Source organism: Drosophila pseudoobscura, chromosome X (genome assembly GCF_009870125.1).
Source record: "Drosophila pseudoobscura strain MV-25-SWS-2005 chromosome X, UCI_Dpse_MV25, whole genome shotgun sequence".
Taxonomy (NCBI): domain Eukaryota; kingdom Metazoa; phylum Arthropoda; class Insecta; order Diptera; family Drosophilidae; genus Drosophila; species Drosophila pseudoobscura.
Genome location: NC_046683.1, coordinates 58,071,358 through 58,094,196, shown reverse-complemented (window position 1 = coordinate 58,094,196; position 22,839 = coordinate 58,071,358). Strand labels below are relative to the sequence as shown.

Genomic DNA, 22,839 nt, shown 5'->3' with positions numbered 1-22,839 from the left:
AACAATGTTGTGTGTCCTTCGCCGTTGCCGTTGCAGTCCAGGGACACGGCAGAAAAACGCTGCAGATACTACTATGCTGGAGGCCAAAACGGAGGCAAGCGCTAACTAATGACAATAAGGCGCGAAAAGGGAAAACCCCAGAATGAGCACGAAAGCCCCCCCCCCCCAACCGACCGCCCGCCTTTCATGCCAGTGTGCCACAGTGTGCCACCCCCTCATAATATCACGCATACGCCGCACAGCCGTTGTACACAGCGAAATCAAAACATAAACCCAAATCCAGTCGGTGCAGTCGGTGCGGCAAAAGGCGAAGGGCGAAAGGGAAAAGGAGGAGGTTCCGGAGGTGCATCGGGTTTTCCTGAGCGCGTGACCAAAACACCGACAAGCCGAGAGAGAGAGAGAGAGCGAGAACCCACTCGGGGAGAGAGAGAGACGCGACGCCACGCGACGCTCTCTCGCTGGTGAACGAAGGAGTTTCCACATCATCATCATCAGCATAAATGCGACGTCGGGCCTGGCATGGCCTGGCCTGGTCGCAAGTGCATTTTCCGCCTCCGTTCAGTTCTGTTTCAGTTTCGAGTCCGTGCAGTCGGAGCCCTGTCGAGCCAGAGAGCCGAGTGCAGTTTTGCCTTAGATAAAAACTAGAATCCGAAATAGGGAAAAATATATACAAAACCAAATAGTGTAGCTCCAAAAGTTGTGTCTGCATCTGCATCTGCATCTGTGTCCGTGTCCGCGTGTGTGCATTTCCTTAGCCCAGTGCCAGTGCCCCCATCGACATCGCCATCGCCGTCGCCGCAGCATAGATACCTACATTTCGGTGGGTGGGAGCACAGAGTGGGAGACAGGAGACGGCAGGAGACGACTGGAGAGAGAGCGAGAGCTGGAAAAGTGAAAACGTGAAAAAGCATTGCCACAGAACGTAGTCAGTAGACGGACAACGGAACCATGTCGACCCTACCCTTCCTGCTGAGCGTCGCCGACGAGCTGGACAACATCCACACGCAGTCCTACATGGACGACTTTGGCCTGGGATTCCATCCGCATCGCCAGTACTACCGCACGCCGACCATCCAGCTCTCGCTGCCGGCCAGCGCGGACTGGACTGGACGCGGCGCCGGCTGGGACCAGGGCAGGCACAGTCGCTACAGGAGCTACAAGTTCTACGACGAGTCGCAAAACAACCTCGAGGAGGAGGAGCAGCACGAGGAGGAGTACCAGCAGCACCACCAGCACGAGCCCCACGAGCAGCACGAGCACCAGGAATTGCCAGAGAGCGTACAGCTCCATCCAGAGACCTCCTCTTCCGTCGTCTGCAAGGGCCAAGAGCAGGTGCCAGTCAGTCAGTCAGCTACTGCCAGAAAGGGCCTGGGCATGGTCATCTCCAAGTCCCACGATGTGGGTGTGGGCGGCCTGGGGCTCAACCTGAAGGCCGGCGAGGAGGAGGACGACGAGAACATCGATCGGACCGTTCGCATGTACAACCTGTCCAAGAAGTGCTGCAAGAACTACTACCGCCACGCCCTGGAGACCGGGCCAGGGGCCAGCGGGCGGATCAAGTGCAGCAACCTGCGCTCGGAGAGCCACCACTCGAGCTCCAGCTCGGAGGAGAGCCTCCAGAAGATGCCCTCGCCCATAGAGTTCCTCACGTGCTTCTTGGTCAAAAAGTCCCGGACCCCCAAGTGCGGACACTCCTCCGGGCACTCTGGACAGCTGAAGAAAACATAGAACACGGCCCCCCGGTTGCTGCCACCCCCGCTCTCGGCCAGAACCTCGACTCTGACATCATCAACCAGTATGACCATGGCCAGTATGGCCACGGGTAGCGGCAGTGGCAGTGGCATGGGCACGGGAACGGGAACCGGCACAGGCACGGCCACGACGACAACGAAGCGGCGTAGCCAGTGCTTTTGAATGTGGGCCGGAGTCGGTGTCGTGTTTGGCCAGGCCTGGAGCTGGCTGCAGCGCTGCGGGGAGCTGCCCAGCTCGGAGCCCACATCGCTGCCAGTCACGCGGCTGGGCAGGATCGGCTACTAGGCGCACAACCAGCAACCGACAACCGACAACCGACTCGAGGCAAAGCTTAAGGGAACTTCAAGCGTACGATGAGCACGGAATTTTAATTGGTTTTTATATGGAGTCGGGGCATTCTGGGCACTGGACACTGGGCATTGGGTACTGGGAGAAGGAAGGGAAGCAAGGGTTCCATGGAAAGTAGGACTGATATATGCATTATATCTGGTAGCTGGAAGCTCTCTTCCCCCAGTGCTGAACCAGTCCTGGCCCCAACGAAATAGCAAGCAAATACAGGCCAAAAGTAAATCGAAGCTTACAGCACTTGAAATATTTCCAAAACCTATACGAGTAGGTACAATATATAGTATATATATTAAATATAGGAGCTAAACTATAAAACCAACACCGATCAATTTTTTGCAAACCAAGACAACACACACACAGAATTTTTTAAACCCAGATTTATACGAGTACCAGGGAGAAACGAAACCGAAACCGAAACCAAAACCGAAACCAAAACCAAACATACAATTTGTTAAGCAAACATTTTTATACGGATTTTTTGATACCAAGCAAGAGATATAACTTATATACGGATATTACAAAAGAAAACATTAACTTAGAACAGAGTTTAGGGCCAAGAGCTGGGAGACAGACAGTGGGGCTGAGCTTGAAGTTGATTGGAAGGGAAACCCATTTTGATTACAGATTACGGATTACCGAAAGTGTTTGTCCTTCTTTGAATACGAGTATTCCCTGTGAATATTTATGGTGCATTTTTTTTTGGGTAGGTTTTAGTTCAGCTTCAAGTTTTCTACAATTTTTATACAAGCTGTTGGCTTTTGAAAGCAAAAATAAAACAAAGCTGGTCTCGCGCACACACACAAATACCAATGCCAACACACAAACAAACACAGGAGGAGGAAAGTTAGTTTTAGTTTTTCCCAGTATTTCCCAGAGTGAAATGAAAATGAAACACACACACACAGCGAAAAAGAGAAATGTTGCAGCAAAGCTTGGAAAACTTTTCCACAATGTCGGAGAGTGTTTGGGGCTAGAGCTAAAGGGAGAGCGATATGGGTAGGGGTAGGGGAATGTGTTGGGGTAGGGGTAGGGATCGGGGGAGGTTCTATGGAAAGTGAAACATGTTTTCAATTTCCTTCATTTTTTTTATTTTTTTTTTGGAAGGGGGACTGTAAACAAGTCAATGGCAAACTACTACTAAGGACAACACACACACACACAGACAGAGAGGACCTTGGTCCCAATTTCAAATTAGTGAAAAGAACAAAAATACACCAAAAAAAAACACAGGAAAAAACTGAAAAACCCAAAAAGAAAAGGGAGAAGTTGCAAGTTTTTTAAGAGAAATGTTGGGGGAGGGAAACTTTGTTAGGGCTTGAAGCTGGAACACAGAATATATCAGATATACATATACATATAGTATATATTTATAGTTTTGTAGTCAGATATTCTCCAAACAAACAACAAATATTTGTGTGTTCTAAATGTATTCGATATGTTGCAAGAAAACAAAATGTATTTCATTCAAAATTGACGACTACGAGTATTTACAACTAATATCAAAAAGAACAGAAACATTTTATAGATATATGTATATTAACGCCACACTGTTTGCACTTTTCAGAGTTTACTATAGAACCAACCAACAACCAACAACCAACATAATATACGATACATATTCGAAACGATAGTATCTAGACGATCTACGTATGTATGTATGTGTATCGATCGCCAGGCACTCTCATAGCTTTACCACAGAAACACACAGAACAACTTCATATCTCTCAGATAAACGTAGTACTTAAGAGCTCCCCAACAACACTGAAAACCGAAAACCCAAAAACCGAAAACCGAAAGCCGAACGCCGAAAAGTATTCGACAAACAAATGTTAATGGAAAATTATTACTTAGCTGTAGTAGCGTTTTGCCAGTGGCTCTTGACACACTTTTATCTATGTAGATGCAAATACATTTGAACATTGTTAGAGCGCCACTGTTAGGCCAACTCCTGGCATCATCCATCTAACCGAATTACTAATCCCCAAGTACTTAACGTATAGATGTTCCATGGCATAATTGTACGTACCTCTCGCAACAGCATAGCATACAATACTTTACCGACAAGGAAATCACTCGACGCATATCATTCCAATACAATAGAATTCAGCTAAATCGTATTCAACTTGAGATTCAATAAATAAAGTATCTACAAAACGGAAAACGAAAAACTGTCTGGCATTTGTGGGATGGGGTAATTTCAGCCTTGTACAAGACACAAGACACAAGACGCTAACCTTCAGGGCATTGTATCTTCCATATGGAAGGGTAAATCAGAGCCAAGGAAACTCCTATCCTATCCTTCTCCACTCCACAGCCTTGGCAGACAGACAAAAGGACAGACTGGACGGAGGACGGAGGACGGAGGACGGTCGACGGACGACTGAGCGACACACAAGGATATTACGCGTCCTTCACACAAAACTTGTCGCTGGCATTAATTTGAGTGTCTTCGAGGGGGGGGAAACAGCTGACACTCGCAGCTTGGGGCTGTCCGAAGGCATTTCAATATTTTCAAGTGCAAGGAAGAATGTGCTCGTCGTTAAATGCTGAACTGCTGACCTTTGTCTCTGTTTGTGTGTGTTGTGTGTGTGTGTGTGACTCAGCGAAGTGCGGAATGCGGTACACCAGCCAGGAATGTCCTTAAGCGGTGTGCATCTTGTCCAAGGATGTGTCGTCAGAGTTTTTACACTTTCGGAATTTTAAATTAACTGCAGTCAAAGCGGAAGATGGAGGAAGGAGGAAGAAGGACGGAGGAAGAAGGAAAGAGCCCTGCTTGAGCCTTGTCCACTTTCCATTTCTGCACCAGCACCAGCGCCTGCACTTCGTCGTCAATTGGGTTCAATAGCACAAAACAAAGCAAAACAAAACAAAACAAAAATAGACTAATAGGCCGGGCCACCACGAGCGTTGCTTGCCCCATGCGCCATCCCCCATGCCCCATGCCCCATGCCCACTCGTACAAATATAGCCCTCATTCGTATGCAAACAAGTGCAGCGTCAGAGCGTCAGAAAGCCTTCGGGGGCGTGTCTGTGGTTGGGCCCAGGATTCTTGTTTGTTTCTCTGCTGAAGGTTGCCCTGCGGCTATGATGGGTATCTCGGAAGGAATGGGAATGAGAATGAGAGTGGGTTTCGAGGCATGCAATGTGGATGTATCTTTGATGAATAGCTGAATATATAGGTGAAGGAAGCGGCTAGTGTTTGAGGGCTGGATGATATGGGAGAACGTAAGCCAATCTGTTGCTTCATCCCTCTCTCTCTCTCTCTCTCTCTCTCTCTCTCCATTCAAGAAAGAGTATCTCAAATGTTACTGCCTCTCAGTTTCTGTCCCATTCTGTGGGCTCCTTCATGCGCTTTCATTGGGGCAACTTTGAGACTTTGTTGCTGGGCTTACAACTATTATTGTGGCTGTCTTTTGGGGGCTCCTCTTTGTTGCCGTTGCCGTTACCGTTACCGTTGCAGTTGCAGTGTTCACTTCGCATGGCCAATTACAGTTTTAAGTTGCTGGCTGTCAGGATCCTCATGCTCTTCCCCTTCGCCCTGACCTGACCTGTCCCGACTGTCCTGTGCCCGTCCGCCTCTTTCGTCCCGTCTTCGACTTGAACTTTTGCTTTCGTTTTGCTGGAGGTTCTTTGTATTTCTGTGGACCTGGCGATGGCGTCGCATTGCAGTGGCAGCTTCGTGAGGACGCTTGCACCTGCCACAAGAACCAGAACAAGGATGGTTTCGGTTGCCCTTTTGCGGCTCGTTTTAGTGTCTCGGTTGCCATTTATTCGTACAGTAGACTGCACTTCCCCACCCCCTGGACAGCCCCCTGGACACCCCCAGGGGCGACTTCATTGGCAACTCGTGACGCTCGTGCTCCGCTCTGGGTCTTTATTTCTTCTTTTCCAGCTCATTGATTTCCTTCGCCTAATTAGTTAGCTATTTTGTCCGCCCTCAAGGATTACGCATACGTCGACTGATGTTGCAACCATTTTCCAGGGCATACTTTCAGGCGGCAGGCGAAATGACGCAAAGAGAGTCGCATATTTCCGCTCCCTCGCATATTTTGTTAATTTTTATGGTTTTTGCCGAACGAATTTGAATATTTCTTGTAAAACATTTGACCCATTAGAGTCGCCCACTCATGGGGGTCGGGACGGGGGTCTTAGGTCTGCTAGAATTTCATCAGTTTTTCGTTTTTTCAACAAAAGTATAAATTATGATTTAGATAAATTCTTTATGGCTGAGGTGTTTGCTTTTATTGGCCAAGGAGGGGTAAGGAGGGGATCGGGGGAAAGCTGTTGCGCTAATCAGACAAATGGTCCAAGCTGTTTCTGAGGTAAGTTCCTGCCTGGCAGAATCTGGCAGTAGCTGGCAGGCTGCCATCCCCCCCATAGGATGACAAATTTTGTGGCAAGCCATAAACTACTCGCCCAGCGGTGGGGAGCAGAGGGGATCAGAGGGGAGCCACGGAACAATGTCTGCTTTCGATTGAATTCCCTCGGGGTAGGGGCTGGGGCTGGGGCTGGGGCATAGCCTGGGGTGGCTGGTAGGTGGCATGGGTGGGTGGGTGAGCAGATTTGACATGCTAATGAGATCTACGATTATAGAAAGTCATCTGTTAGATAATGGCCCGTTCAGGTCTAAAGAAAGTTGAGCACAACCCACACTCCTGCCCCATAGAATAGAAAGGTATTTGGATGGCCACCTCCCAAGGGAAGTCCGTGTGCAGTTGATTTTCATTTGATTTTGCCATAAAATCAAACAAATTAGTCGATTGCTTTGTTTGCCTTTAATTACAAATGAATTGATGTTGTTGTGCAGCTGCGGCACTGCGATTGATTTCCAAACGAGATTTTCCCGCTTCTCGATCTGCCTATCCCACCCCTCTGCCTACCTCTCGCCCACCTCTCTCCCTCTTTCACCCATCACACTGTGCTACATGGTTTTTGGAATACTCTCGGCTATTCATAGCTCTTCATTAGTCCTACGATATATATAAATTATATTTTCTTTGATTATTTTTCCCAAGAAGCAGCTCCAGCAGGGCCTTAAATAGGTGTCAGGGCATATAAACATCTCTTCGATAATTTATATTCATCTCAGTTTTTGATGGGGCGCGACAACATCTTGCCATTTTGGCAGAGAAACATTCTAATGTTCCAAAGTGCTGATAGATGCGGCTATAATTTATGGTATTCCCCTATCAACTTGGATTTCGATTCGGATTTGGAACCTAGTGTTTTCTCCTCCCAAAATCTATTCTTCTGTCCAGCAGTGTTCGTTCAGCAGCTCTGACTCAGCTTCATCAGGCATACGTGGTCGAGAGCAAATCACTCTATACCCCTGCCCGCATCGAGTGGCATCTAAATTGCTGCCAAGCTAGTTACAATTATTATCAAATACACGCAATATCTAATCCAACAACAGCAGGGAATGGGAGATTTTCGATGCGCGAATCATTGGATACCCTGGGAGATCTAGTGATGCTATCTTTTCGGTTCCGATTTAAACTCTTTTATGGGCATATACTCTAGAGAATTCGGAGCTGCTATCTTCTATACTGGGCGAACATCTTCTGGATACAGTAATACCCCTAATGCGCCAGGGTATAATTACAATTACAATCAGGGTGGGCCACAGCCAGCCCCAATCCCAATCACAGTCCCATCGATGATTGTGCATTGTTATGGGCACGGGTTCCATCTATAGAGGTGGGAAGGGGGGGGCTCAGAGGCAGGTCAGGCCCATAAATGTTATGTACATGGATGGCGCGACAATTGTTGTTGTTGTCGCTTTGGCTAATCTTCCCTGCAACATTGTACCATCGAAAATTGTACAAATTGCCTTTTTGTCATGACTACGAATACCGCAGCAGCAGCAGCAGCAGCAGCCCTCCCACACTCCCCCTGTTGTATCTGTGTAGCTGTATCTATAGATTGTGTATCTGTAATCCATGTATATGTTGGCTTTGTCTGTCTGTCTGTCTGGCTGTGTATCTGTATCTGTATCTGCTTGATTTATATCTTGTAGCGGCTTAAATTGTACAACAACAAACTCAAAGCCAAATTTGGTCAAAAAGTGAAAAGAATTATGCGCTGTTTCGGATTTCCGCCAAAGAAATGTCCCCCCCATCTGCGTCGCTGCTTTTTTTCTTTTTGTTTTAATTTTATTTTGATTTTTTCAATTTAGCTTTAGATACATTTGTATCTGAGCAAGCGGAAATGCTGCGTAATTAAGTTGAAAACGCTGAAGCGCTGAGCGATCTTTTTTGACTGTTGGGTTTTGGAATTTTTGTTCGCTTTTTGGCATGGCTTGCTTTAAAGGCGTTGGCGATATGGGAGAATGGGTTTTGGATGGGTACACCACAGAGAGAGAGAGAGAAAGAGAAGGAGAAGTACAAAGAGATGGGGATGGGACAAGAGCTAGGAAGGTCAGTTTTTGTAGGGCGGAAGTAGATATAATGGGAGGGGGAAGGCCGGCTGGAAATGTGGTCAAGTAAGAGATGATTTAGGCAGTAATTGAAACCCTTGCAGACTTCTCCTCCAGTGCGTTTTTTTTTACTATGAATCTCTATTTATTAAGCTCTCTACCCTTCGGGGAACCTTCTCTAACTTTCCGGCCACTGCGGAAGTGGCTCAACACCCAACACAAACCTCTATCGCCTCAAGGAAATGCCGTTTGCCATTTTCCATTTGCCATTCAGATCTTGTTGCATAGCCATAGACGTTTTCGGCCCACAGAGTCAGCCAGCCCCCTTTCGGAACAGAACAGATCACAGCAGAAATTCATTTCTCAAGATAAACAATCGAAAACATCGCCCGAGACCCCATAGCATATACCCCACACCCCACACCCCACACCCCATAGCCCATAGCCCATACTGCTGCCTGGCTTCTACGTCACAACTGTCATTGGCTGTCGAGTCTGAGCCGATCGGAGCCGGGGCTGAGCCCACTTTCGAGCGGGGCATAGCGCTATAAAAGCGGCGGCTTCTGTCGGTTGCAAGTTTAATTTGCTCAGAGCAAAAATCGCGAGTGGACGTTTAGAAGAGAACGCGTCGAAGTCGAAACGAAAAAGTGAAAAGTCGAATAGATCGATCGCTGCGTTGCTGCGTCCTGAGAGCTCTCGAGGAACAACACCCGATAAAAAAGAGAACAGAAAACACAAATAGCTGAGATGGCTCTGGTTCCGTCTACGAACAACACCGACTGGGATTACTGGGATTACCGTCGTCGCTTGTGGCGCGACTGGGACATCAACGACTGGGATCTGCCCTACTGGAAGCGCTCGCTGTCGCGCGTGGGCTCCGCGCCCGATCTGAGCAGGGTGATCGTGGGCAAGGACGGGTTCGAGGCCAACGTGGATGTGCACCAGTTCAAGCCGTACGAGATCACAGTGAAGACCACCGGCGATACGGTGGTGGTGGAGGCCAAGCACGAGAAGCGTCGCGACGGAGACACCTTCGTGGGACGCCACATTGTCAAGCGATTCGTGCTGCCCCGTGGATACTACCCGAACGATGTCCGGTCGGAGCTGTCCTCCGATGGCATCCTCACCGTGCGCTGTCCGCCGTATCTGAGCAACGAGCGGAGTGTCTACGTCCGTCAAGTGGGTCCCGCATATCTCAGCATTAAAAACTAACCCCAGGGATCGGGCGGAGCGCCGGAGCAGCCAGAGTGCACAGGATTTATGTGTTTTGTTTTTTTTTTTTTAGTTTCTGTTGGTGCAAAGAAAAAAAATTAAAAGAAAGACCCATTAATGCACCCGATCGGAAATATTTCAGAAGTCTATTGAAGATTTCCGTAGATTTTCCGAGTCTCTTAATTCTAAGTAAGCCCAATCCAAAGGGAAAATAATTGGACTCTTTTTGTAATTAACAAGGAAATATTTCATTTGTTTAGTTAAATAAAATAAAGGTTTAATTTATTAATAATTAATTGAAACAGTGGCTATAGTCTTATATGGGGGAAGGGGTCTGTGGTCTGTGGTGCACCAGGGCCAGCGGATGTCCCATACAAAACCGAAACAATGGGACGATGCCGAGGAAAATGTCAACATAAGTCCGACTCAAAGCACAGACAAGAAAAAAAAAACAGTCGCCGCGGCAGTCGACTGTCCAGACAAAAGTATATACTATATATAAAAGTATATCTAGAGACTAGAGACGTACATATACGTATATGTGCATACCACGCCCTTGGGCAATTTCCGCAAATGCCATCTAAGGTTAAGTTAAAATGTAAATGGATCCATAAATAACGAGACAGCGACGAGAACCGCCTCGAGCATAAACCTACACAGAGAAAACGCACAGAAATCGCTTGAATCGCATGAGCTGGAAAAACTAATCTAGATATACAAATGTACATATGTGCGAGTATATCATTTGACCATACAAAGTGTGAGCGCGTAGAACAAATTCGCACGCCCACAAATTTGGTTCAAAGTGATGAAAAGCACTAGGCGATTGTCTGGCGTTTTTAACCGCGCATGCGTTTGGCAAGCGTTTAAAAACGCATGCAATTACCAAGAAGCGAGCGGCTAGAAACGCCCCAACTGAAATGAATGAATGGCAAAGCCTTCATTAGAAGAAAAGCATGGAATTGAAACGTGTGGAATGGCCCAATAGCCAGCGACTTTAAACGCGTCCAATTGTCTGTCAATCCACGATTCAATCCCATGGATCGGATCGGTCAATTATGTACAGCCTTAAACCATTTTCAGTTGTTTGAGCCATAAAACAATTTGTCAATCAAATTGTAAGCTATAAAACACCGAGGTCCGAGTTCCGATGTCCGATGTCCGAGGTCTGGCCGCACAATTGGATGGTTGTGGATGGAAGATCGAAGGGGACCCGGAGGGACAGCGACTGCTCTCCACCCATATGGGAACGAGCCACGTTCGGTCTGTGAGCTACTTAACTATATAGGTTCTATACGATACGGGTTTATTTTCTATAGAATAACATGTTTGTTTGGCTGGCCAAATAAGTCGAAGAGTGCTGCGAGTGTAACACACCTACGCGGTGCGACTTTCGTATTGTATTTAATTTTGTTTAATTAAAAACAATTTACAATTGGCACCGAACTCAGCTGAACAGCCCAGAACAGAACTGAATAGAGCAATGCGAGGCGAGGCGGCGCATTTGATTCAAGATGATTGAGTGTTTTATTTATGTAATGGAATGTTAACTAATATTAATAATTTTTCTCGACAAGCATTTCTGACAGCGCTGAAGGATGGATCATCGGATCATCGGATCGGTCTGCGATCAAGTTCAATGCAAAAGCAAATAACAGAAGCATCTGGAACGGAACGGAACAGCACAGAACAGAACGGAGCCATCAATTCTGGTGGGCCTATGCTAATGACAAGTCTTCTTCCATGGGTAAAAATAGTTTCCTTCTCCCAAAGAGGGGCGACACTTGTGCGCTCTCGCACTAATTTACTTTATGATAGTCATGAAATATCAGCGTATATACTATAAGTATACATATGTATGTATATACATATATACATACATCTATCTTTGGAGACAGGGAAATTCGGTGTGTTCCGTGTGCTTCCCTTCGAGAAAAGTAGGAATCTCTTTGGCTCCTCAGTCTTGCCTTGGCTCTGGTCGGAAACGGTGCGTTCTCTTCTCCCTAGGAAATCGGTTCTTGTCTCCTTCAATCAGTGAAAATAACTATACACCACATACATATGTATATGTAGAACTTTTTTTTTTATTTACCATATCATAAATGTGGAATACTCCCAATGAACTCCAATTGTCCAAAAGAAGTGTTGAATGGTCATCTTCTTGAGTTCCAGCAAATATTGTCTCCCATTTATACGTGTACATATATAGAAAGTGTTGAACATGGGCTATTTATAAAGCCGCCTTAATCTTAATGGTTTCTTTGCATATATACTTTCATCTCTTGTCCCATAAATATGTTCTGAAAGGAAAGCAAAGACAAATCGTGAAATTTTATTAATGACTTCTTATTTATAAAAGAAAACCGAAGAAGCACAAACCCCGTCGAGTGAGTGAGTGGAAAGGTGTGAACCGCATCGAGTCTACAAGGATCGTGTTCGTGTCTAGGGCGGCAATATGTGGGCGGTCAAATATGTTTTATGTGCCCTGTCATGCGTTGCATTTGCTGCAGGTAAGTGTGGGCGAAAAGTTATGGAGAAAGTCACGGAGGAAGGCAACTTTATGGGGCCATATTTTCGGGAAGAAATTTCCCTATTAGAAAAGATCCAATCATTTTCATTAGTGGAGGAATTCTAAGAAATTTTGTGCATCTAAAATATGCCACTTTCATTTTTGAAAATTCTAAATTTTCAGATCTTCTAAAAATATGAACTTTTATTAAAGGAATTACCATAAAACAATCACTTATATTTTCCATTTTAATAAATGACATTTGTCCCTTCAATCTATATGTACATATATATGGAAATCCATAAAAAACGAACACGAAATTGCCTTTATGATCAGTTTATGGTAACAGCTAATGGACCATACTATACACATATGTATGTACGATTTTATGACACCTTTTCTTCAGAAAAATCTTAGGGAAGAGAAAATGAGTCATTGCCAGCACGCGGCCCCCATTCCACTAACAAAATAGATCATTTAATTACCGGCCGGCATTCAGAAATGAGGAACATAAAAACTGATCGTAAATTATCCCAAACGAAAAGCCAAAAAGAGCACCAGAGCATCTAAGAAAATGTTGAAAAAGAAATAGAAAACTTATAGACGACAATGAAAAGTCTTTTGGCAAAGATTCAGATGATTGTTTCGGTTAGTTTTATGGCCCCTCTCCATAACTATCCGCGTGTCTCCGATAGCATCTGAGAGCGGAGTGTGAGAACAGCTGTTTGAGAGATTAACCTACATGTGTGTATGTGGCTTTTCAGCGGCACTGGAGGACTGTGAGGTGGCGCCATTGGTGAGGCATGCCACGGCGAAGATAGCATTGAACGATGACACAATCACTGCGACATATACCTGCAAGGCGGGCTTCGATCTGAGGGGAGCGGCGGAGCTGATCTGCAACTCGGAGACCGACAAATGGCAGGGAGAGCCACCCAGTTGTGTGAAGGGTAGGTTGGAGAGCAATGCTTATCCTTTTTGATCTCTTATTTCTAATGAGACATATCCGTTTACAGCTTCCGCGGTCTCTGAACGCAAGAAGAGGGTTTTGGCCATACCAGAGGAGCCCAAGGTCCCTCTGCCCTTGGCTGCGATTCTAGACTTGAGCTGCATCGAGGCAAAGGTGATGGCCCCAGAGATCAGCCACGGACTAGTGGTCAAGTACGAGCGTCGCCGCCGGGGCGAGAAGATCTTCCTTGTGGCCTACTTCGCGTGCAATGAGAACTACGAGTTCGAGTTTTTGGAGACCTCAGCGATGTACTGCCACGACAAACAGTGGGTGGGCGAGCTGCCCACCTGCATTCCCCAGGTGGAGTACACCGATGGGGATGGCGGAGATGGCGGGGATCTCGAGGGCGAGGACTACGATGAGTACGAGACCATCACCAATGACGATGACAACGATACCGATAATTTGGTTGAAGAGGAGCCAAAGGTGACTGAGAGCGAACCGCCGCCACCACCTCCACCACCAGTCGAAGAGGAAGTTGTTGAGTCCGTGGAGGAGGCTACACAACCAACAGAACCTGTCAAGGCACCTGTAGAGGAGCTCCCAGTGGAAGTCGAACCACAGCCAGAAGTGTTGCCAGGGTCGATCGATGAGCCAAAACCTGAACCGGAAATTGTCGTACGCGTCGATGAAGCAGAGCGTGTTGAAACTCCCATTGAACCTGAAGTCAAGGTCGAAGAAGTAACCGAAATCAATGTGGTGGTTGAGCCCACGAAAGATCCATACACACCTCGATTCCTGGACGAAGACTGCGGTGAAGATCGCGGTGGATGTGAGCACATATGCAAGCGCCTCTTGTATCCAGACGAGAACGAGCCCGTCCTGAAGTGCAGCTGCCGGGAAGGCTATACCTTAGATCCCAGCGATTACGTGAGCTGTCTTGGTGGGTATCCTGGTTCTTATCCTTATATATCGAAGTCATCTAAAGTCCTCCTCTCTCCCCAGATATCGATGAGTGTCAGGAGTTGAATGGTGGCTGTTCAGAGATTTGCAACAATCTGCCGGGAAGCTTTCAATGCGCCTGCCAGAAGGGCTACCAACTAGATGCCTCAACGGGAAAGTCCTGCGTGGGTAAGCACATAATTCAGATATCTGCATACCATACGTTTCTTATATGACATCTATTTCTGAATCTATTTCAGACATCGACGAGTGCACCAATGCAGAACTATCTTCAGACTGTCAGAATGGTTGTGAGAACTTGCCCGGATCATATCGCTGTGTGGTGGCATTGGTCACCCAAGAAGAGGCCGCCATTGAGACTGCATTGTCAGAGCCCACGGAGGAGGATAACGAGATCTCAGTTGAGGAAGTATCGCAGCCCAGCCCTAAGGTGCAGTGCAACCCTGGGTTCCAGCTCTCGCCCGATGGCAGCGAGTGCCAGGACATTGACGAGTGTGACATCGACGATGGCGAGGACGAGGAACATCCCAAGCCTCGCTTCTGCCAGCAAAAGTGTCAGAACACCATTGGCTCCTATCGCTGCCACTGTCACTCGGGCTACCATCTGCTGGAGGATAAACAGAGCTGCGCCCTCGACGGCTGCCAGGACCTGGACAATCCGAAACTGAATCGCACTCGCTGTGCCCACGAGTGCGAGAACCTGCCGGATGGCAACTACAAGTGCAAGTGTCCTCAGGGCTACGATCTGGCCGAGGATCAGCACAGCTGCGTGGTGGCCGAGTCGGCCTGCACCACGGATAACGGCCACGACCGCTGTCGTCCGGGCAGCTGTGTGCCCAGCGAGGACAACAGCAGCTTTAGCTGCCTCTGTCCGCCCGGTTACACCAGCGAGGTCTTCAGCTGCCAGGACATCGACGAGTGTGCGGAGGAGAGCCATCTGTGCAGCCACAGTTGCCTCAACACAGATGGTGGCTACCAGTGCTTGTGTCCTGTCGGCCTGACCCTCGTGGAGGAGTTCACCTGCGTGGCCGAGGATCTGTGCGAGGTCAACAACAATGGGTGCGAGCAGATCTGCCTCACGGCTCGTGGCGGTGCCTGCTCCTGTCGCGACGGCTTCCGCCTCGGCGCGGACGGCAAGGGGTGTCAGGACGTGGACGAGTGCCAGGTGGAGAACGGCGGCTGCCAGCAGGTGTGCCGCAATCTGCCAGGTTCGTATGGGTGCGAGTGCTCGCCGGGATATGAGCTGCTCCGGCTGGAGGGACTTCGCGGCTACTGCTTTGACATTGACGAGTGCGCGAGGGAGATGCACAAATGCCATGAGGATATGCTTTGCGAGAACCTCAATGGTTCCTACACCTGCCTTTGTCCAGCTGGCTATGCTCTAGGGCTGGACAATCACATCATCACATCCACATCATCATCCGAATCATCATCCACATCATCGCCTAACGACTCATCATCATCTGAACCCTCACCGTGCCTGGACATTGACGAGTGCTCGCTGGCCAACGGCAACTGCTCGCACTTCTGCTTGAATCTGCCGGGGAGATTCCAGTGCGCCTGTCCCCTGGGGTATGCTCTGGCCGAGGACGGGCGCACCTGCCAGGACATCGACGAGTGTCTCCATGGCAATGGCCAATGCAAGCAGCTTTGCCTCAACCAGCCAGGGGGCTTTGCTTGCGCCTGCGAGTCCGGGTTTGAGATCACGACGGATGGCTTTGGGTGCTTGGACATCGACGAGTGCTCGCAGGAGTACGGAAACTGTAGCGACATCTGCATTAATCTTCTAGGTACCCATGCGTGTGCCTGCGAGCGGGGCTACGAGCTGTCCGAAGATGGAAGGAGCTGCCAGGACATAGACGAGTGTGCCGGACTTCTCTCGGGCGGCTGCACCCACGAGTGCATCAACAAGAAGGGCAGCTTCGAGTGCGGCTGCCCCTTGGGCTACATCCTCCAGGAGGACAATCGGAGCTGCCGCCCCGCCCTGGTTGGCTGTCCTCCTGGCAGTCAGAGGACCTCCACCTCCGATGGCTGCGAACCCATCAAATGCGGACTGGGCCTCCTGCTCGGCGCCGATGGCAGCTGTGTGGACGTCGACGAGTGCCAGTTGAACAACGGGGGCTGCTCGCATCGCTGCGAGAATAGCCAGGGCTCCTTCAAGTGCGCCTGCCCGGCCGGCTATCAGTTGGACAGCGATCTCAGGACGTGCCAGGACGTGGACGAGTGTTCGCTGGGCAAGGAGAACTGTCTAGCTGGCAGCTGTGTTAATGAACCAGGCGGTTTCCGGTGCGAGTGCTCCTCCGGCAAGAGACTCTCCATTGATGGAAGGACCTGCCTGGATGTGCCTCAGCCACCAAGGGCTTCGCCTCTTCCCGAGCTACCAAAAGCAAATCCATTTCCTACATTTCCCGAACTACCCAAAGCCCGTCCAGAAGAGCGACTGCCGCCTGCTCTCCCCGTCTTACCAAAACCAAACCCATTTCCCTCATTTCCCGAGCTGGGCAAAGCTCCAAAATATCCTTCTGCAGCTCCAGAAGCACCAAGGTTTCCTTCTATTGAATCAGTGAATACCAGGCTTCCGCAGATTCCCTGGGTCACTCAGAGACAACCCCAGCCACGGGATGCCTGTCCACGCTTCCAGGCGCCGGCGAACGGCAAGGCCCGCTGCAACAAGTATCGCCACAAGCGCACGCAGTTCTACAACAGTCGCTGCAGGGTCACCTGCAATCCGGGCTTCACCCTCCAGGGATCGGAGATCAGGAGTTGCGGATCCGCTGGTGTTTGGGAGGGTCAGGAGAACAAGTGCGTGCGTAAGTATCAGATAGAGGATCCAATCACCCAACGAACCGATCTGTGATAACTTGACTTCGTTTTAGCTCTTGTCCAGCGTCGTGTGCAGACCCAATCGATATGTCCTGCCCTGAAACAGGCCCGCAATGGTGTCATTTCTCCTGCAAGCTGTACACAGGGTCCTTCCAGCTTTGGGGCCATCTGCCACCTGCGGTGCAATGCTGGCTTTGTGCCTACTGGACCTTTGCTGGCCTCCTGCATGGCCCTGCAGGGCTGGTCCTTTGGATCCGATCTCAACTGTCAGCCGTTCGGCAGCAGTTTCTTCAACAATCAACTGCCCTGGATCCGATCGCAGTCTCTGCAGAATATACCGCCCGTACAGCAGACAGCCACAAGAGCTCGGCCCTACATTAAATGTCCCGAGAATGTGGTGATCCTTCTGCATCGCGGTGAGGTCAAGGCTCATGTGACCCTGCAGAGGCCCGAGACGAATCTGGACTACCGAAATGTGGCTGTTTTTCCCGCCTGGGCCAAGCAGCTGGAGGCTCACCTTCCGGCTGGCATCCACAAGATTGGGTTCCGGGCTCAGGACCCACAGACGAGGCAGAGTGCCGCATGTCAAACGATCATCACCATCAAGGCGGCGCCAACGACAGAGTCCAATTTATTCACATTTTCCTCCGCTCCAGTTCAGAGTCATTCAGGGTTCTCCAGACCTGCTGCATTTCCCACATTTTCCTCCCGGTCTTCAGCCCCTGCCCCCGCACCGTTTCCCACATTTCCCACACGGAGTACAGTCCGCCAACCAGCTCCATTTCCGACATTTTCCAGGCCCGCTCAATTTGCCAGACTATCTTCTCTTCCTGAACCATCGACCCCATCTAGCCCCGCATCCTTCCCAAGACTAGACTCTGTTCAAACATCAAAGAATCTCATTGGTGTCGCTCCTGAGCGCAGTGAGAGCTTCAGGGTGGACCTGGGCTCAGATACATCCAACTATTGCCCACCGTCGATTGAGGTTCATCTGAAGGAGAATCAGAATCTGCGTTCGGTTGTCTGGGAAGAGCCCCGCTTTGAAGGCAAATTGTTGAAGATCTTCAAGTCTCATGTAAGTATTCGAATCGAAACATACTATAGAATATGATACGATTGACTTTTTTTCAGTTCCCTGGTGCTTTGTTTAGGCTGGGCGATCATGCCATCAAATACGAGGCAACCACCACTGACGGTGTGACCCTCAGCTGCAGTTTCCACATTCATGTCAAGGGTAAGAGATATCCGGTTTTCTTTTTAGAAATTTCAATATATAGCACCTCGTTCTTTCAGCTGCCAAGCCCTCACCTGCACCTGCACAACCAGAGATTGCCTATCCCGAATCCGAGTCCGAGTCCCTGTCCTTGAGTTCAGCGCCAGCACAACTAAGGGAGAAGCCTGCCGCCAGCGGCAGTCTGTTCGATGGCCATGAGTCCTATGTGGTCTGTCCCGATAAAGAGCCCGTCCGAGTGACGGCCCACCAATCCGTAAGTGGGCCAAAGCCAAAGCCAACGCCAAAGCCAGTAATAGGAGCGCACCAGCGAAGGTTTCCATCTGTATCTCATTCGAATGCATCTCGTTTGTGTATTTTGTAGGTCAACCTGCCCGTGGGCTGTACTCTGAAGAACGTGCGCCCGCAATCGAGTCCCCAGACGCATCTGAAACGCGGCACCCTCACCTCGCTCTGGCATAGGTACAATGCGAATTTCTAGAGCCCAGTACTTGGGGTACAAGCTATCTACTCGTTGAGCAATTGAACGAGAAGAATACTGTTGGAGGCGCCATTTATGCAAATACTTCTTATATCTTTTTTTTAATGCCTAATTTAAATAAATAAATACTTTAAATGTATTTTTTGGGCGATCTTTTATTCATTATTATTGTTAGTGTTGTTACAGTTCTTGCAGATAAGCGGAAAATTAAATGGGTTATTTTTTGGGTCTTGTAAACTCTTTAAAATATTGCATCATCTTTTGATTGGGGTTTAATCTGAAGTCTGTAGTCTGTATGGCATTCCCCAACTGAAATGAACTCTCAACTTTTGTTTCCCCCAATCTATCTGATCCACAAGCTATTACAAATGGGTTCCACAAACCAGAATGATTGTTATTCCTTTCTGAAATCAGGTGAGTGGACTCGATATTTATGAAATGTATTTGTAGAGCAGCAAATATAGCGCGTGCCAGGCCCCCACCTCCACCTTCACATACACATCGACATCGACATCCACAGCTACTTCTAATTTATTATTCACTACAAAATAATTGCCCAGAAATGCCGTTGAACTCGTTTGGTTAGAACCTGTCGGCATGTCACATTATGAAACCATTTAAGATTATTCAGTTCTCAGTTTTATTTTCATTCGTTTTGCGAAAACAAAAAATAGAAACTAGCCGAAATAATAATAATGTCTAGAAAATAACATGGACCCCAGCAGAGCGATCAAATCGGATTGGGAGTATTTATATAGACACATATATATGTAGCATACTCGAACTGTAGGCAGAAAGCCAGCGCGACCCTTAGCAGGGGCATGCGATGTTAGACGATGTTAGGCCTATCTATCGCAGGAACTGATAACCCCACAGCCACAGCCATAGCCATAGCCATAAAGCAGAGTTAGTACTGCGATTGGACCGCATGTGGATGCTATTCCAAGATCGCCCGTTCACTCGCCCGATTGATCGCATTATTATTGACTGGTTTCCACTCGGTTTTCGTTTTCGTCTCACTTCTCCACGAGATTGAGATTATCTATGGAACCCGTGCGGCTTGGGGTCTAGCAAAAAAAGTCTATTTAAGCGCATGATTAACTGAGAAATTAAATCAGTTTTAAATCGTGTGCTGAGCGGTGCGTTCGCCAGTTTGCTCGGTTGTTGTTCCCCATCTCGCAGCGAAGACAAAAGAGAAGAATCGTTTCAAAATGTACCAGCGTCAGGTCTCCTTTGATAAGGTTCGTTCCTGTACATCATACGTACATGTACATGAATATATGTAGAAAGTGATCCGCAGAATAACAATAATAATAATAATAGCAATAACAAGTATATATTTTTTTGTACCCGACTTGAACTTTTGCTAACCTTGAGTGGAACCACAAAATATAAGAAGTACTCGTATTATTCCAGCCAGTGAAAACAAAGTTTATTTTGAGGCAAGAAAGCGGATCTATAATCAACTCGAGCTTCCATCAAATTGGGTTAACACTACAGATTGCCAGACAAAGGAATATTTATAGAACAGCCTATTGAGTGTGACTTTTTTTTCTGGAGTTTTTGCATCAAAACAAGATCTACCAAAGTGGAATATTTATAAGAAACTAGATCTAAGCATTCTAGTATCTTGTGGTATCAGAATCTCCATAACAATCTTCTCCGTGCCTCATCAAGTTCTAGGCGAAACCCATGGCTATCCATATGCTCTGAATGCCATTGCGGTCAGACATAAGCCTTCGAGACTCGAGAAATAGTACATAGATACACCTACTAACTAATTTCAATGATGCAGCAGTCTGTGGAAGCTCGTGGGGCTTCGGTTGAATAACTCGCCTTGATTTCGGACCTGGCTAACCTTTGAAATTCGATCCTCGTTCTGAGCAATTGATTGTATCGTCTTACAATAGTGGGGTATTGATCATCCGCTGATGGTCATGAGGGATGAGTAGGAATGAGGGTGTTTCCCAGATTGTTGCATCAGTCTGGGTCACATTCTGTGTCAATCAATGGGAGGGATTGTTTTTCCAAGCGATAACGAAATAATGAAAAGCTAATGAAAATCTTTCCACTCTCCATCAGCCAACGCGCATTGAGGATTCGGCGTATATTGCCGAGGGTGTCGATATTCAGGAGGCCAGGAATACCTGTCTGCTGTTCTCGCCGAAGGACTCGTCTTTGTCCAGTGGTGCCCTGGCCAATATCTTGGCCATCTTCAAGAAGCACGACATCAATCTGGTGCACATTGAGTCCCGCTCCTCGCTTCGTGTCCCTGGCTATGAGTTCTTCGTGGAGTGCGACGGCAAGTCCGGGGCCCTGGGCAGGGCTATTGAGGACGTGAAGGACCAGTGCAGCTATTTCAATATCATTTCGCGTGACTACAAGGACAATGCCACGGCAGTGCCTTGGTTCCCACGGCGTATACGCGATCTGGATCGCTTTGCCAATCAGATCCTCAGCTATGGCGCCGAACTGGACTCCGATCACCCCGGATTCACCGACCCGGAGTACCGCAAGCGCCGCAAGTACTTCGCGGACATTGCCTACAACTACAAGCATGGCGAGACTCTGCCCCATGTAGAGTATTCCAAGGAGGAGATCGAGACCTGGGGCATTATCTTCCGCAATCTCTCGAAGCTCTACAAGACGCACGCCTGTCGCGAGTACAATCATGTCTTTCCCCTGCTGGTGGACAATTGTGGCTTCAGGGAGGACAATATTCCACAGCTGGAGGATGTCTCCAACTTTTTGAGGGGTGCGTTTTCATAGACAGTGCAGAGAGGAAGCTTCTACAATTTGTTGCTCTATTTCCCCAGACTGTACTGGCTTCACCCTTCGCCCTGTGGCTGGGCTGCTCAGCTCCCGCGATTTCCTCGCCGGCCTGGCCTTCCGCGTCTTCCACTCCACTCAGTACATTCGGCATCCCAGCAAGCCCATGTACACCCCAGAGCCCGATGTCTGCCACGAGCTGCTGGGCCACGTTCCCCTCTTTGCCGATCCTGCTTTTGCCCAGTTCAGTCAGGAGATTGGATTGGCTTCCCTCGGAGCACCAGATGATTACATTGAGAAGCTCTCAACGGTAGGCTACACTCTCTACTTGCCTTCCCAATTCCCAATATCCATCCATCGTTTGTAACTACTAGATCTTCTGGTTTACTGTGGAGTATGGCCTGTGCCGTCAGGAGGGTGAGCTGAAGGCCTTTGGTGCTGGTCTGCTCTCCTCCTACGGCGAGCTGGAGTACTGCCTGACGGAGAAGCCCATGCTGAAGGACTTTGAGCCAGAGGTGACTGGTATTACCAAGTATCCGATCACACAGTTCCAGCCCCTCTACTATGTGGCCGACAGTTTCGAGAGTGCCAAGGAAAAGACTATGTAAGTCGATCCGCCTTTTTTTTCTTTTTTTTTTGGCTTATACTTTCTTTTTTAGTAAATTTGCCAACTCGATTCCACGTCCGTTCGGTGTCCGCTACAATGCCTACACGCAGAGTGTCGAAGTGCTCGACTCGAAGCCGCAGATATCGAATCTGATGAACAACATCAACTCCGAGTTCCAGATTCTTCAGAATGCCATTGTCAAGCTACGTGTCTGAATTCCATTCTATTTTATACTATATACTCTACTATACTATACTCTCTCTATCTATAGATCTTTAGGATTTTTATGTATATTTGTATATGCTAAATAAATAATTACGAAAAGTGTATCCGTTTTCTGGACTTTTATTATGCTGTCGTTTGATTTGATTAGCTTTTTCACACTGCTCTCGTGGGGAACATAGAAACATCTAGTTATATACAAATTAGTTCTAGATCACCATCGATTATCATCGTCGTATATACAGGCTTAAGCAAGTTCCTCCGACTTGTCCTATAGGTATGTACAGAGCTTAAACACAGAGTTAACTAATTAACTAGAGTTATTAAGGTAGTTGTAGTTGAGTTTAAGATAAGTTACAAGGTTTGGCTGCGTGTGGAAGTTCAAAGCTGAAGATCGAAACATATTCGGACAAGCTTTTCCAACAGAATTGTATCTAATATGTTGTTCAACATTTTCTATATGTACATAGGTATATTTCAATTGTTGGAAAAGCTCTGGCATGAGGAGAACTTATCGGAATATGCTCACAGCAGAATAAATGTCAGTTGCAGTCTCAA

General features: G+C 48.0%; 4 protein-coding genes across 7 annotated transcripts; all 4 read left to right on the top strand.

The window, feature by feature from the left end:
- Positions 1 to 487: 487 nt before the first annotated feature.
- Positions 488 to 4,268, top strand: LOC4812344 (uncharacterized). Its single transcript, XM_001352491.3, has one exon. The coding sequence runs from the start codon at positions 949 to 951 to the stop codon at positions 1,726 to 1,728; it is 780 nt and encodes a 259-aa protein (XP_001352527.3). The 5' UTR covers positions 488 to 948; the 3' UTR covers positions 1,729 to 4,268.
- A 4,822-nt stretch (positions 4,269 to 9,090) lies between these two features.
- Positions 9,091 to 9,997, top strand: LOC4812617 (heat shock protein 27). Its single transcript, XM_001352490.4, has one exon. It carries the CDS (start codon positions 9,263 to 9,265, stop codon positions 9,725 to 9,727), a length of 465 nt encoding a protein of 154 aa, XP_001352526.1. The 5' UTR covers positions 9,091 to 9,262; the 3' UTR covers positions 9,728 to 9,997.
- Positions 9,998 to 11,250: 1,253 nt separating this feature from the next.
- LOC6899990 (fibrillin-1) lies at positions 11,251 to 18,827 on the top strand. 4 transcript variants are annotated; one of them, XM_033383089.1, is made up of 10 exons: positions 11,251 to 11,474; positions 12,087 to 12,237; positions 13,001 to 13,186; positions 13,253 to 14,128; positions 14,191 to 14,316; positions 14,388 to 16,958; positions 17,025 to 18,046; positions 18,103 to 18,205; positions 18,265 to 18,458; positions 18,567 to 18,827. In XM_033383089.1, exons 2-10 carry the CDS (start codon positions 12,183 to 12,185, stop codon positions 18,681 to 18,683), a joined length of 5,250 nt encoding a protein of 1,749 aa, XP_033238980.1. In that variant the 5' UTR covers positions 11,251 to 11,474; positions 12,087 to 12,182; the 3' UTR covers positions 18,684 to 18,827. The 4 variants fall into 4 exon arrangements, with proteins under 4 accessions (XP_033238980.1, XP_002135356.3, XP_015043662.2 ...); XM_015188176.2 differs by lacking the exon at positions 11,251 to 11,474 and having other exon boundaries at positions 11,665 to 12,237; positions 14,388 to 15,356; positions 15,939 to 16,958; XM_033383088.1 differs by lacking the exon at positions 11,251 to 11,474 and adding an exon at positions 11,671 to 11,714.
- Positions 18,828 to 19,784: 957 nt separating this feature from the next.
- Positions 19,785 to 22,388, top strand: Hn (phenylalanine hydroxylase). Its single transcript, XM_001352489.4, has 5 exons — positions 19,785 to 19,924; positions 20,766 to 21,438; positions 21,500 to 21,762; positions 21,827 to 22,056; positions 22,112 to 22,388. The coding sequence occupies exons 1-5, from the start codon at positions 19,895 to 19,897 to the stop codon at positions 22,272 to 22,274; spliced, it is 1,359 nt and encodes a 452-aa protein (XP_001352525.1). The 5' UTR covers positions 19,785 to 19,894; the 3' UTR covers positions 22,275 to 22,388.
- The last annotated feature ends 451 nt before the right edge of the window (positions 22,389 to 22,839 follow it).

Coding starts and splice junctions, on each gene's coding strand:
- LOC4812344 (XM_001352491.3), top strand. CDS start 949: ATGTCGACCCTACCCTTCCTGCTGAGCGTCGCCGACGAGCTGGACAAC.
- LOC4812617 (XM_001352490.4), top strand. CDS start 9,263: ATGGCTCTGGTTCCGTCTACGAACAACACCGACTGGGATTACTGGGAT.
- LOC6899990 (XM_033383089.1), top strand. CDS start 12,183: ATGTGGGCGGTCAAATATGTTTTATGTGCCCTGTCATGCGTTGCATTT. Junction 12,238..13,000: donor ATGCGTTGCATTTGCTGCAG/GTAAGTGTGGGC, acceptor GTGGCTTTTCAG/CGGCACTGGAGGACTGTGAG. Junction 14,129..14,190: donor CGATTACGTGAGCTGTCTTG/GTGGGTATCCTG, acceptor CTCTCTCCCCAG/ATATCGATGAGTGTCAGGAG.
- Hn (XM_001352489.4), top strand. CDS start 19,895: ATGTACCAGCGTCAGGTCTCCTTTGATAAG. Junction 19,925..20,765: donor GTCAGGTCTCCTTTGATAAG/GTTCGTTCCTGT, acceptor ACTCTCCATCAG/CCAACGCGCATTGAGGATTC. Junction 22,057..22,111: donor AGTGCCAAGGAAAAGACTAT/GTAAGTCGATCC, acceptor TTTCTTTTTTAG/TAAATTTGCCAACTCGATTC.